Raw genomic sequence first — 13,892 nt, 5'->3', positions numbered from 1 at the left:
GAATACTACCCCGTAAATCTGTCCTAGCGCCCTCTGACGAGGGCATCACGTAGGGCTAGGGCCAGGGTCACACAGCAGTCATAGGTCAGATAATATAACGCGGGAAGCAGAACAAGTTAGTTTTTGTTTCTTTTTCTATTTTTGAGAAAAAAAACGACAAAAGTTGCCCTAAAAAAATCAAACGGCCCCTACCAAATGTTACAAAATAACATTTATCATGTAATTTACTCGCTTAAAACTCACAACTTGTTTGGTTCCTTGAATTTCAAGATCCAATACTGTGATTACAAATTGATGCCCAAAGCGGTGTTTATAAACGAACTCGGTTGCCATGCAATCTAGATGGTCCGAAAAGCACCTTGAATGACGGACCAAAGCTTGATAAAGCATTGATAGTTAGAACAACGTGGATTGTTATCGTTATTGATCACACAGATCTAATGAAACAAAACCCACGACTAACTTCATGCTTTCTCTCAAGTGAATGCTGCTGGACCTGATTTCCCTCGAAACCTGGTTTAAATCCAGTTCCATTCAAAACGCCGTGTTCTGATAAACGCTTGATTTCGACCATCTTGATTTGTTTTGCTGGAAAAGGAAGGTGTTCTTCAAGTTCAATTTCTATTGACTTTTGTAATCTTGGTTGGTGGTTGTGTAACAAGAAAGTGCTTTTGAAGAGAATTTACCGCTTTGTGGGAATTACATTCACAGCATCCGTAAAGCTGAGTCTAACAACAGCTCAATAGATGTAAGCGTGATCAAGTTACAGGACTGATAAACGTGCATTGATTCATGCATAATTGGTAAAATATGCAAAAACAGAGGAGAGGCTTGACATTTTGTGGATGCCATTTGATGGGCAATATCGCTGCGTGGGTCTTTATGGTGTGTGACTAGCTCTTAACAGGCGAACCGTACTGGGGGGGGGGGGGGCTCATCATGCATAAGCTGGTTTATTCTACTCCAACAGGATTTAATAGACCTGAGACGTAATGACGTAATGGCCTTTGTTTACATATTTCCTACGGGAGCGAAGTCTGGACGCCAGACAAGTGGAGACCGTCTACCACATAAGAAAAGCGCACATGTAAACAAACCGTGACGTCATTACGTCTTCGGCCTATTGAATTCGTAGAATCATTGGAATGATCCAATAAAGGAGGAACGATAAATAATGCCTCCTTCGTGAAAAGCTTGTAGATTGTCCCTCCCGGCTGGCCTAAGGAACAATTAAGTACACTGTATTACACCTGTTAACTGGTGTTGCATAAACATTTCAAGAATACGTACATCGGCAACATCAAATTAACCCAGATACTACAGCACTCATACGGTGAGATGGCATAATAAATATATTAATATCCATGATGTACCCATACATGGTTAGATGAGTCGTCAGATGAGCTGTAAATTATAAACTTGTGCGATAGTAGAATAATCATATCAAACCAGGAGACTTTATTTTGGTATTAAAGCAGCTGGATCCTTTGTCCATCAAAGTTGTTGCCAAAAAGATTGTAGCTATATCACGCTTTACTCATCACCATCATCATTCTCCTGATCCATCATGGGGGTCCCGTTGAGCCGCCCAGACCAATCGATTTGAAGCGGACTGCCACTGACAGCTGTTGTGCTCGTGACTTGTAGTCAACTTCTAGTTGGCGCACCCAGGTGTTGGGAGGTCGGCCTCTGGGTGCAGACCAGTAAATCGGTCCGAAATTGCCTACGCCGGCCAAATCACGATTTGCATGCCCTAAAAATCTTCAGTATTTGAGCATGCTCTGGGCCATGAACTTGAGGGTTTGTAAAAGAACTGCACAGAACTGGGAGCTTGCAGTTCTGTGTAATTTGGATGTAATTTGGACCAAAAGCGCTCTATTTTGCAATGGAGTGTAGGCATCGTTTTTCAAAATGGCGATGGGCTTCAGGACTATTTTCAGGGGTGATCATCTTCTGATGGAAATTTCTACTAAAAGTCATCAGTTGACCCCCCGAAAATTGAAAAGAAAATGAAAGATGATGAAATAAGCTTTAATTTGATGTGTGTTTCGAACACCTTGGAGAGTTGTGAGTATTTTTCCCGAATTTTTGAAGTGGGAGCAAGTTTACCATTGGGGTCTATGGAAGTTTATTTACTGGTCTGCTACCCTCTGGGTCTCTTCCAGGCAGTGTTAGGGTGAAGTCCCCCTTGTATGTCGACACTCATCTTAAGGGCGGCATGGGCCGGTGTGTCATCCGGTAGACTTCGGACGTGGCCGAAGAGGGAATGACACCTCCGTAAGATGGTAGCACTGATATCCTCGAGACCGGTAGTCTCCGTGTTAGTGGTGTTGTATAACAAATTTATTTAATATAAATTATGATACCTGCAAGTGGCGGATAACCGTTTGGTTTCATTGAATAAATAAAAGAAGTCGGACCACCGGACACCGAGGATGCGCCGTTGGCACCTCATATTGAAGGCTTGAAGCCTCCGCCAGTCCTCAGTTAGGAGTGTCCACGTCTCCGACCCATATACAATGTAGTAGAACGGAGAGGACACAAGACGTGTATATCCTCAGCTTGATTGGAAGGTTAAGGCGTTTGTTCCGTCACACTTGGTCCAGTTCGCCAAAGCTTGATGAAGCGAGGCCTATACAAATAATACGTCGGAGGATGTCGGGCGATGAGTAGCCCGAGGAGCTGATGTCGCAGTCGAGATACGCTTCACTGCTCTGGGTTGAGACGGAGGTAACAAAAGGAAGCTTACCGTATGCTCTCAGCATGCGCAGTCTGTAGGCTGAGAGTGGTTTGCACTTCGCAGGGGGTCAGTTATGAGAAGTCAGTTATGAGAAGTTCAGAAACGTCAGTTTTAGTTTAATTTTTCCCCAGTATTGAATTTAATACCAAATGTACACCGTGCATTAGTGGAAGATCCGCTCTCAAATGTTACAAACTAAAACGAAAGAAATCAAGAAGACTTCTCACCCAAAACCGGGGTTCCGAGATATAACACTGTGATTGTAAATTGACGGCAGGGGCAGCACTTATAAACGAACTTGGTTGCCTTCTAAGGCGTAGATGGTCCGGGAAGTATTTCGGATCACGGCTTATCACTTGAAACGCATGTATGACAACGCTGACATCTCCCAGCGGGCGTCGTGCTATTGAGTGGAACTGCTACTGGACCTGAGTTCCTTAGAATGCAGGTATAAATCCGGTGGCGTTCCAACTACGGGTCGTGTTCTGATAACCGCTTGGTTTCGACCGTCATGAATTTTTTTTTGTCTACGTCGATTTGATTCACTGGGTTTTTATTGATTTCAAAAGTTTCAAAAGTTTGAGTTTAAAAAACGATAATTACAGAGAGCGTAAATCGTTTTACCGCTTATGGGGAAAAAAACTTGCAAATTGGCAGCATCCGTAGTCGGGACTACACAGATATGTAGACGAATGGGCTTGTTTTTGTGGATGTGCAATATTGGCGCTGCAAATGTTTACGGTTTCCTTTACCAGGCGAACAAAGAGAGGTTTGGGCAAATCAAGGCACAACTTATCAAAACGAATTGAATGCGCTCCTTTTTAAAGTTTTAGTTACAGTCACATGCACTGGCACATTTCCAATTTCCAGTAGTGGGCGAAACGTTCCGGATTGCCTGACACAAAGTTGTCACACTTTGTTTACATGTGAGCTTCTTACAGGGTCACAGTAAAAAAAAAAAAGCCGAATCCAAACCCCCAAAATCATATTTCATATTTTAAAAATATATGTAGCACCAAATATTAAAATGATTGGAAAGCCAATTTCAAAAGCTACTTTTAGATGCAAAAATACTGACATTGCTCAATCCGTTCAAAGAATATCACCATTTAAACGAAATGACCATAAAACCTGTCTCGTTCAAAAAAGCACTGAATGTATTGTGTGTTTTGACTGTTTGGAACAACAAAGAAAATGACCCAGAATACTTGTTTCAACAACTGTCAACAAGTGTAGTACACAATATCTTGATAAACAACCCAGGTTAGGCAAACCATACGATTTATAAAATCCATTTTTTTTTTAAAGATGGGCCTTCAAAAGGACTTTGTTGAATATTTTTTACTTTTAAACTGAGATTTTATCTCTGGTGATGTTTGAAGACAATTGTGGCGACGGTTCTTGAAATCGCATTTTTGGACTAACACATGTTTAAGGGTCATGGTGATATTCTTTGAACGGGGGGGGGGGGGTGTTTACCATATTTCAATAGGGGGCGCTGTTCAAATTCAACGATTCTTAACACTATATTACAGAATGGCGTACAAGCGTACATTATATCAGTACATGTATAATTTGGGGGGGGGGGTGTCAGGGCAGGGGGGGTCGAATTATTTTTAGGAATGGCTATGAATTTTTTTGGGACAGAGCTGGGGGGGAGGGGCGGGTTTGACCCCCCCCCCCCCGGATCCGCGCCTGGCATATAATGTTTACATCTTAGCTGTCATCTTAATACATGTATTTACATCTTAACATTTTGATGTGAAACGTATGCACATTGCCCATAGTGTGCGCGTGCCTCTGCGAAATTAGGTGAATGCTACTGCGCAAATCTGTCATTGCGCCCTCTGTCTGGGGGCACACACTGACGCGACGCAGGGGTCAGGTCATAGGTCAGATAAAGTAAACGCAAGTGATTGAGTTTTGGTTTCTTCACTTCTGCTTTTGAGCAAAAGTACGCCAACGGTTGCCAAAACAAATCAAATGGCCCCTTCAAAGTGTTACAAAATAAAACCATCTAAAAAAATTCACTCAAAATCCACAACCTATTGGGATCCTAGAACTATAAATACTGGGATCAAACACTGTGATTGCAAATCGAGGGCAAAGGCAGCTACTTATAAACGAACTTGGTACAGAATTGGCGTAGATGGTCCGAAGAGCGTATCGGATCACAGTTTAACGCTTGATAAGCATGAATGCTAACGCTCCATAAAAACTTTGCGGGCATCATGCTCTATAGTAAGTGGGAGTGCTGCTGGACCTGTGTTCCTCAGAATATAGGTATAAATCCGGTGGCGTTCAAACAAATCGGGCTGTCTTCTGATAATCGCTTGGTTTCGACCATCTTGACTTTTTATTCTTGACTATGAGGCAGGACGGATCTCCTTCTTTTGAAGGAAAAAGTGTTGATGATCTTAATATCGATCTGACTTTTTATATATGTAGGCCCTATGACTTAAAGGGAATGTACAACATTTGCTTTTGCTGCGTGTTCTTGCAGTCTGGTTCCCTGACCCCACTTAAGATGAAACGGAGCAATGTATACATGTATATCTTTAGGGAATTGTAGGGTCAGAGAAGCAGTCTAGCAGGCTTGTACCCTTTTCACAGGTGTGTAATCAATTGCAAAGAAAATGCGAAATAACTGAATATGAAAGTTTAGAAGCAGTTTTTGAAAACAGCCAGTTTTATCCAACGCTGGTCGATCGGCGGACCAGCGTTGGAAAGAATTTTTCTTGAAAATGTCAGCACACCAGGAGCCACGATTTTACAGGATGCTTGAGACTGTCATTCCCTAACAATCCAGTAAGGTATTTCGCGATAATTTGATCATTTCGTTTTTTGATGTTTGCAAATGTTGTATCTTCCCTTTAAAGCTTTGCATGTCGGATGAGATAAAGTAGAAAGATTGCGGGTTACACCCATGTGGAAAGTAATGTCTTCTTGAAAAAAGTGAATCGTCTCCTCGCGGGCATCATGTTTAAGGGGAACTGCTGCTGGACCTAAGTTCCTAAGAAATCAATGCAGATCTTAATCCGGTGGCGTTCCAACAACGGGTCGTCTTCTGATAACGGCTTGGTTTCGACTGTCATGCCTTCTTTTTTTTTAAACAGCATTTCTTTCTTTGTCTGTGTTGGCCTTTATGGTTCAGTTTTAACTTTTTCTAAAGAAAGTATACTTTTGTGGAACACATCAGTTTCAGAGGGCGTAATGTTTTTTTTCCGCTTTGTGAGAAAGCAGGTATATCAGCAGGTGTAGATTCGGTACTCGTACTCGAGTACTACTCGAGTACTGTTTTGGAGCACTCGTACTCGTACTCGCACTCGAATGTCAAAGTACTCGTACTCGAAATGACGGTACTCGTACTCGGGCAACAAAGTACTCGTACTCGACATGTCAAAATTGTACTCGATCATTAAAGTACTCGTACTCGAATAGCAGTACTCGGGATGGTTGCTTGGCTTGTGGAGAAATCGAGATTTCCTGATTTCCCTCTGTGCCAACCGGGCAAACACATTTAACAGCTAGCCGTGAGATGGTCTGTATATCGGTCTGACTGGGCCTGGGCCAATTATGCACAATATGAACCTTTTGCCGTATGGCCGTATTCGGAAGTACATGTACTCGTACTCGGAGACCCGTTCTTGTACTCGGAGGTACAAAAATTAATACTCGTACTCGTATTCGGCAACCTAAGTACTCGGCAGTACTCAGTGCTCGGAAAAAAGTACTCGACTACAACACTGCGTTCTAATGACCGGTTCGTTCGTTTTGTGGATAGGTATAAATCCGGTGGCGTTCACTGGTCGTCACCTACACCGTTCCACAAGGAACCCACTGAAACAACACTTCTACGCGGCCATCAGGCTTCCACCAAGTAGAACGTCTGCTGGACCTGAATTCATTTGGACGCAGGTATAAATCCGGTGGCGTTAAACCACGTCTTCTGATAACCGCTTGGTTTCGACCGTCGTGCATTTTTTTTCTTAAAAACTTTACATATCATGTTTAATCATCAACATTCAAATAAACGTACGTCTTCTGATAATCGCTTGGTTGCGATCTTCGTGATTTTTTTTGTCTGAAAAGTCGATTTCCTTCTCTTTCCGGGTTTTAAGTTTGAGTTATTTCGTCGATTCGTTGTGTATAAGACCAGTACATGAAAATCATGAGGCGCTGAACAAGGCAAATAACAAGTTGAATAAAGGAATAGGGCGAGCCAAGTCATTCACCATGCCATAGTTGACACGATATATAAAATCGAATGTTTATTGAAATAATCTCCATTTTGAAAGTATCAAAGTTTCAGTTTGTAATAATTGTTTGATATTGTTTATTTCAGTCACATATCCCTAAGTACTCAATAAAGTTGTATTTCACTACACGTTCCTCAAGACATGTTCCTCAAGGAACCCAAGGAAACAAACTTCACCGCAGTTATACCATCATTCTTCCATCAAGAACTGCTGAGTTCCTTTGGACGCAGGTATAAATCTGGTGGCGTTCAAACGAACGTCTTCTGATAACCGCTTGGTTTTAACACACTATACGCGACTGCTGGTTGTGAGTATGAGACAATCTCTTAGATTAAAGCCTAGTGGATGAATCCTTTGTATCTATTAAAGATTTTAGAGATCATGCTTCACTGCTCTTGGTCGTGGTAACAAAGGGAAAATGACTGACCGTGTGCTGCAGTATGCGCAGTCTGTCTCATGCGCATGTTGGTCTGAGAGTATGCGCAGTCTGTCGCATGCGCATGTTGGTCTGAGAGTGTTGCACTTCGTAGGTGTCAGTAATCAGAAGTTCACAAACGCTAGTTTCTTTTGATTTTCCTCTGTTATTGAACATAATACGCCATCAGCTGTCTCAAAAAGTTGAAAATCGTGTCCTTAATGTTACAAAATGAAAAACGATGAAGAGATTTTACCCAAAACCCGCGAAAATGTGGGTTCATAGAAATTCAATATTGCGTACTGTGATTACAAATTGAGGCCAAATGCGGTGCTTATAAACGAACTCTGTCAGCTTATAACGCAGATGGTCCGAGGAGCACATTGGATCTCGAATCTGCTTGAAAACCTTGATGATAAATTACCCGCGCCACTTGTTTCACCTACACCGTTCCACAATGAACCCAACCAATGAAACAACACTTCTACGCGACCATCAGGCTTCCACCAAGTAGAACGTCTGCTGGACCTGAATTCATTTGGACGCAGGTATAAATCCGGTGGCGTTAAACCACGTCTTCTGATAACCGCTTGGTTTCGACCGTCGTGCATTTTTTTCTTTAAAAAGTTTACATTAATCATCTTTAATCATCAACATTCAAATAAACGTCTTCTGATAATCGCTTCGTTTCGATCTTCGTTTCGATCTTCGTGATTTTTTTGTCTGAAAAAAAAGTACGGATTTCCTTCTCTTTCCGGGTTTTATTTGAGTTTTTTCATGGATTCGTTTGTGTATTAGACCAGTACATGAAAAGCACGAGGCACTGAACAAGGCAATTAACTTGGACAGAGGTAGGGCGAAAAAAGACATTCACCATGCCTTAGTTGACACGATATATAAAATCGAATGTTTATTGCAATAATCTCAATTTTGAAGGTATCAAAGTTTCAGTTTGTAATTGTTTGATATTGTTAATTTCAGTCACATATTCCTAAGTACTCAATAAAGTTGTATTTCACTACACGTTCCTCAAGACATGTTCCTCAAGGAACCCAAGGAAACAAACTTCACCGCAGTTACCATCATTTTCCATCAAGTACAACTGCTGCTGGACCTGAGTTCCTTAGGACGCATGATGTAAATCCGGTGGCGTTCAAATGACCGGGTCGCCTTCTGATAACCGCTTGGTTTCGACAGTCGCGGATTTTTTTTACTCCCATTGGAGAAAAAAATTCCATTTCTTTTTTTTAAAGGATTTTCCTCTTTTTTCGTTTGTGCAGAAGACCAAGGGGAAATAAGCATAGTTCCTGCGATATAAATCGAACGATTATGCAAACGTTTTATAAAGAATAAAACTGAGTTGGAGTTTGTTTTTGTTTTACATTACATGTAATCGTAAATCGGTCGCACATTTTTTTTCAAACATTCTTTAACATGAAATTCATTTTGAGACATTCTTTTGGTATTAAAGCCTTGATATGAATCTTTTATAAACCAAAGATGAGTTGCGATGAAAATGTTTTAGCGATGCATGCTCCAAGTGATATTTACATTCCGATCACACAACAGAAGTCGTTAAAATATTAAGCGTCCTAACATGTTCCTACAATAGCAAATGAATATATATTACAATGCGGACCTTCTTGTTATTACATTACGGGTCTGATTACGGTCATTACATTTACGGGTCGCCTCAGTTTTTACATTTCGTTACAAAATACACCGAAATTCGTAACGAATATAATTACACGACGGTTGGTATTAATTACTTTAGCCCTAAATTGGGTTAATTTGAGCTCATAGTTAAGAGCACAAATAGTAATCCGCCCAGGCGAAAAAACTGATATTTCTGCAGCCATTTCTTCGTTTTTGTGACCAATCAGGTATCTACCTATCTTATTCTATCTTCCTTTTTTTATTCAGGCTGTTTGAAATTAATTAAAGTGTGTTTTAGTTTACAGAGGGCGTAACTAACCATGTGGGAAAACATAAAATTCACAAGAACATTGCAGATAGTAGATATATAAACTTGGCTACCAGTTCTTTCAGCGTGATTATTTTAGAGAGCTGATATTTACTACGTGTACCAATGATTCTGAAATTTGTTCCGCGCTGAATTTATGAACGGACGTGCACAAGTCTAACTGATTAAATAGTCTTCACCGCATCGTACTGCACTGGTGTCCTTCGTTATGTGCGATTCACTTCCCACTAGTGTGTCATGCGCCAAGTACCAATTAATAATATGGCCGTCACCGTCCTGCAAAATTTCTCGTGACTTTGCACGCTGATCGCCTTGAAAACACTCATTTTTGCAAAGGAAGATGAGCGGTATCGGCTCGCTCAACTCAACATGAATCGCCACCAAGTGTTGACGGGTGCTGTCAATCCTGGTGATCGTTGTTTTGCTGTTGGATACGTTGAAGGCGTTCCTTTTACGGTAAGTAATGGACTGATCAGCCCCGCCTCCACGATCAGCAGTAGGCCTATGTGTTGTGCACAGTAGCGTGTACGGTGTGCATCAGCATGGTACTTTGGTGGTGCACTGCTTGTTGTGTGTGTATTCTCGAGACATGAGCGAAACAAATTGGTCAAAATTAGAAAAACAGAAAGATGTCATGAATTATTTTGCATTCACAATGGATGAATAGAATATACTTGAGGTATTGAGATACTCTACGTTTACATTTCGAGAGATTTTCTAGTTGAATAAAATACGTTGAAAGTTCAGAAAACTCACCACAATCCTGCCCTCCACTGGCTCCAGGCTCTTGATTTGTCGTCGCTGACACGCTCGACCCAGGGCAGCCGGGATGCTAATTTGCTTCACAATACTTGCATGCGGGTTTGACGAAACCCCTCGTCTTCTACAACAAAGATTTTGATTGGCCAATTTTCTAATATAGTTATATCAAAAACACAGTGCCTTACGCCAATCAGCGCTATTGTTTTATGCTAATGATGGTTTAAGCTACTTGAAGATGTGACGTCAGCAACGGCCCGCGCACTGTCCAATGACAAGCCGCGTGCTTTTATTGAGGGCGCTGTCTATTTCATTCATAAATGCAGGGTTGTAAAACCTGCGGTCTACGTATTAAACCATTCCTCCATGATTAAACTAATTCATCATGATTTATGTCAGGAATCACAATCAGTGATTAAAGTTACTATGACAATGTATGATGGCCAATTCATGGAATAGGTACTGCTCGGCTGGAAAGAATTCCATATCAAGACATCACGCATTCTCCACCAAACTTCCAAAATTACACCTCACCTTGATTGTGTTGAAGCCTTTTATCGCAAATAGCAAAATCCGAGAGCATCACGGGAAGACTCATGGCTTAACACGGTGACGACGACTTGCGCATTCTAACACGACGTTCGTGTGTGGTTCGTAATCTTTGCCCCCTATCCTGCCCATATAATGCTTTGCGCAGCAGTGTATTTTTGCTATTTGCGATAAGGCTTCACTTAAGACAAATCCATTAAGCTTTGGAAAATTGAAAACCTCGGTGGAAAATGTGTTTTAAGGCCATAGGGCCTTTTTTGAGTACACGATAATCGTACAGACGACCCATCCTGAAGGCAACCTAGCCCTGCATCTGTACATGTACAACTGGCTCTCTTTTAACATTGGAATAATAATACTATCGCCATTACAGCCCTGCTTGACTATGATATGGTGGCTAAAAACATGAAGTGTCACAAACCCATTCATGTCTTAAATTTTGCAAATTCACGTCATAAATTTTGCAAATTAATTTGACAAAGCCATTTCAAGATTGTTGTTAAATAAATAGGCCTACAATCCTACATGTTTACCGAAGTATTCTTTGTTATAAATATAACGTAAACTTTTTCTTTAGCTAGTATTACTAAATTATAAGTAACATTTATCGCAGAGGCTATCGTTACGGCAGTCGACTATCTGGTTCCCTGACCTGGCAATATTCAACTTCATGATCTTTGGCTCTTGAAACCAGACTATCAACCCAATAGTTCTCAGACTTTATATTTCCCTTAAAAGAAAAATCTTCCAAAACCTAGGATCACTAAGAAAAAAAAATGAAATCTACTAACATACATAAAATAATTAGAATAAAGTAGAATTTGATTAAAACATAAACTATAGAAAACTATTGGAAGGACAAAACATAAATTGTTGATTGGCGCAGTATGAGGCGGCAAATTGAAAGCTGCATACATTTACATAAGTGTATGAAAACTGGCCTACTGTGGAGAAAGTTTAAATAATTAAAGGTACACACATTGATTGAGGATTCAGAAGGTTTGGAATGATAACACTTTAACTAGAAAAATTAAGGGCGGTCCTTGTATGCAAAATGCTGTTTCAAATAAACTCGAGGGAAAAAAGGAAAATCCTGAAAAACAATCCGTAATTACACATGTATGCAAACATCTATGCCAATGCAACTATGCACGTGTGCATGTATACAGGTTTACAATTTTAAAAACACTAAAGATGCAGACACCATAAATATATTAAAATTTCAGCCTGGCGGAAAATAATTACATAGCTTTCAAAGATAATGTGCGACAAGCATGTGTGATTTGCAAGATGCGCTGTCACCCACCTTAACAAAATGAGAATGAAAGTGCCTGAGGTACATGTAATTTTGCATTACAACTCCCTCAAACAAATCTTGCACAATGGTAATCAATAGGAACTGTCACCGTTTCATCCAGATGTCCATATTCATCACGATGTCAAACCCAGTGATGTATCAAAATGAAAGAAAAAATGAAAAGAGTTGTTCAGTTGGATGTATTGAGTTCAAGAGATACTGTTTCTAGTAGGTAGGTGTGGGCAGTGGTACATCAGCCAGCAAACGCATCTTTGCATTTGAATAACATGCAAGTTTTCATTGGCTGTTACACAGACTCAAGAAGCATTCAGTTACAAGACAATGGGTCTATGAACAAGATAAGGAAATGTCAAGATTTCCTAAATGTCTGCGGCCACCTATCAGGGGCGGAAAAAGGCTGGGACCTTGTGTGCACACAAAGATGCAAAACAAAATCTGGCCAACTTTACTCACTATTTACGGTCACAAATTTCTTCAAAAATTTCAGGTGAGGCAAGGGCAAGGTTTTCAGTATTTCACCAGCCAAGTTTGAAGTCTCAATTCAATTTTTAAACAAGACTTTTCTTAAACATTTTGCAATTGAGAGTGAGGGCTAGTAGGTAGGTGTGGGCAGTGGTACATCAGCCAGCAAAAGCATCTTTGCATTTGAATAACATGCAAGTTTTCATTGGCTGTTACACAGACTCAAGAAGCATTCAGTTACAAGACAATGGGTCTATGAACAAGATAAGGAAATGTCAAGATTTCCTAAATGTCTGCGGCCACCTATCAGGGGCGGAAAAAGGCTGGGACCTTGTGTGCACACAAAGATGCAAAACAAAATCAGGCCAACTTTACTCACTATTTATGCTGACAAAAATCTCCAAAAATTTCAGGTGAGGCAAGGGCAAGGTCTTCAGTATTTCACCAGCCAAGTTTGAACTCTCAATTCATTTTTTAAACGAGACTTTTCTTAAACATTTTGCAATTGAGAGTGAAACCCCATGAGGGGGGAGGGGGTGTTGCAACCACACAATCCCCCCCCTTTAGATCCACTACTGCCTAGATGTAAAACTATGTACCGGTATGTCATCGATCTGGTCATTTTCATGCTACAGTAATAAGGCCCACCATCAGTCTATGGCATCTGCACTTGAGTTTTACAGAATGAGCCATTTGTGAATTAAATTTGAATAACATCTGGCACACTGACTTGCTGAAATGCTTAGCACATTTTAACTTTGAATTGGCCAGACCAAAGACACTGTTGCTATGTCACGTGATTCGAGGCAAGCCTTGCGCTAGCAACCCCCAGCTCTGGAATGATCTGGAGCCTTAGTGCCATCCTCACTCATTGGACACAATGTATTGATGCTGAGGGTCTCTTACGTAACTATGCAAGAGCTTGCAATAGCAATGCAAGCCTTGCATGTTGAGCTTGTGATATAGCAACACAGTGTCTATTTGGTCTGGAGAATTCAAAGTTAAAATGTGGCAATCATTATTGAGCAAGTCAGTGTACCAGATGTTATTAAAATTTAACTCGCAAAGGGTAGGTTATTCGCAAATGGCTTATTGTGCGATCTCTAACCTTTAAGGCGACGGGATGTGTACATGGACACACATTTGAAAGGAGGGGCCTGGTCTATGCATTTGGATCTTGTTTTATCCAATTTTGGTCCACTTCCAACATGTCCAAGTATGTACATGTACTTATCTTAAAGGGAATAGGCCTATACAACATTTGCAAACATCGAAAAATAAAACTACCAAGTTGATACGAAATACCTTACTAGGATGTTGGTAAATGACAGTCTAAAGCATCCTGTAACATTATGGCACCTGGTGTGAAGTCATTTCAAGAAAATGGTATTTTTGTATACATTTCC

The 13,892-nt window shown here is 40.7% G+C and overlaps 1 protein-coding gene across 2 annotated transcripts in view; it reads left to right on the top strand.

Annotated features, from left to right (window-relative positions):
* Positions 1 to 9,632: 9,632 nt before the first annotated feature.
* The window catches only part of LOC119746531 (dmX-like protein 2), a 74,358-nt gene continuing 70,098 nt past the window's right edge, over positions 9,633 to 13,892 (top strand). For both annotated transcript variants that reach the window (XM_038223513.1, XM_038223512.1), the window contains exon 1: positions 9,633 to 9,854. In XM_038223513.1, the coding sequence (XP_038079441.1) occupies positions 9,768 to 9,854 (87 nt within the window). In that variant the 5' untranslated portion in view covers positions 9,633 to 9,767. The remainder of the gene's footprint in view (positions 9,855 to 13,892) is intronic.

The sequence above is a fragment of the Patiria miniata genome, unplaced genomic scaffold, assembly GCF_015706575.1.
Source record: "Patiria miniata isolate m_02_andy unplaced genomic scaffold, ASM1570657v1 HiC_scaffold_7, whole genome shotgun sequence".
NCBI lineage: Eukaryota > Metazoa > Echinodermata > Asteroidea > Valvatida > Asterinidae > Patiria > Patiria miniata.
The sequence above is the reverse complement of the archived record's forward strand: the minus strand, read 5'-3'. Positions and strand labels throughout refer to the sequence as shown.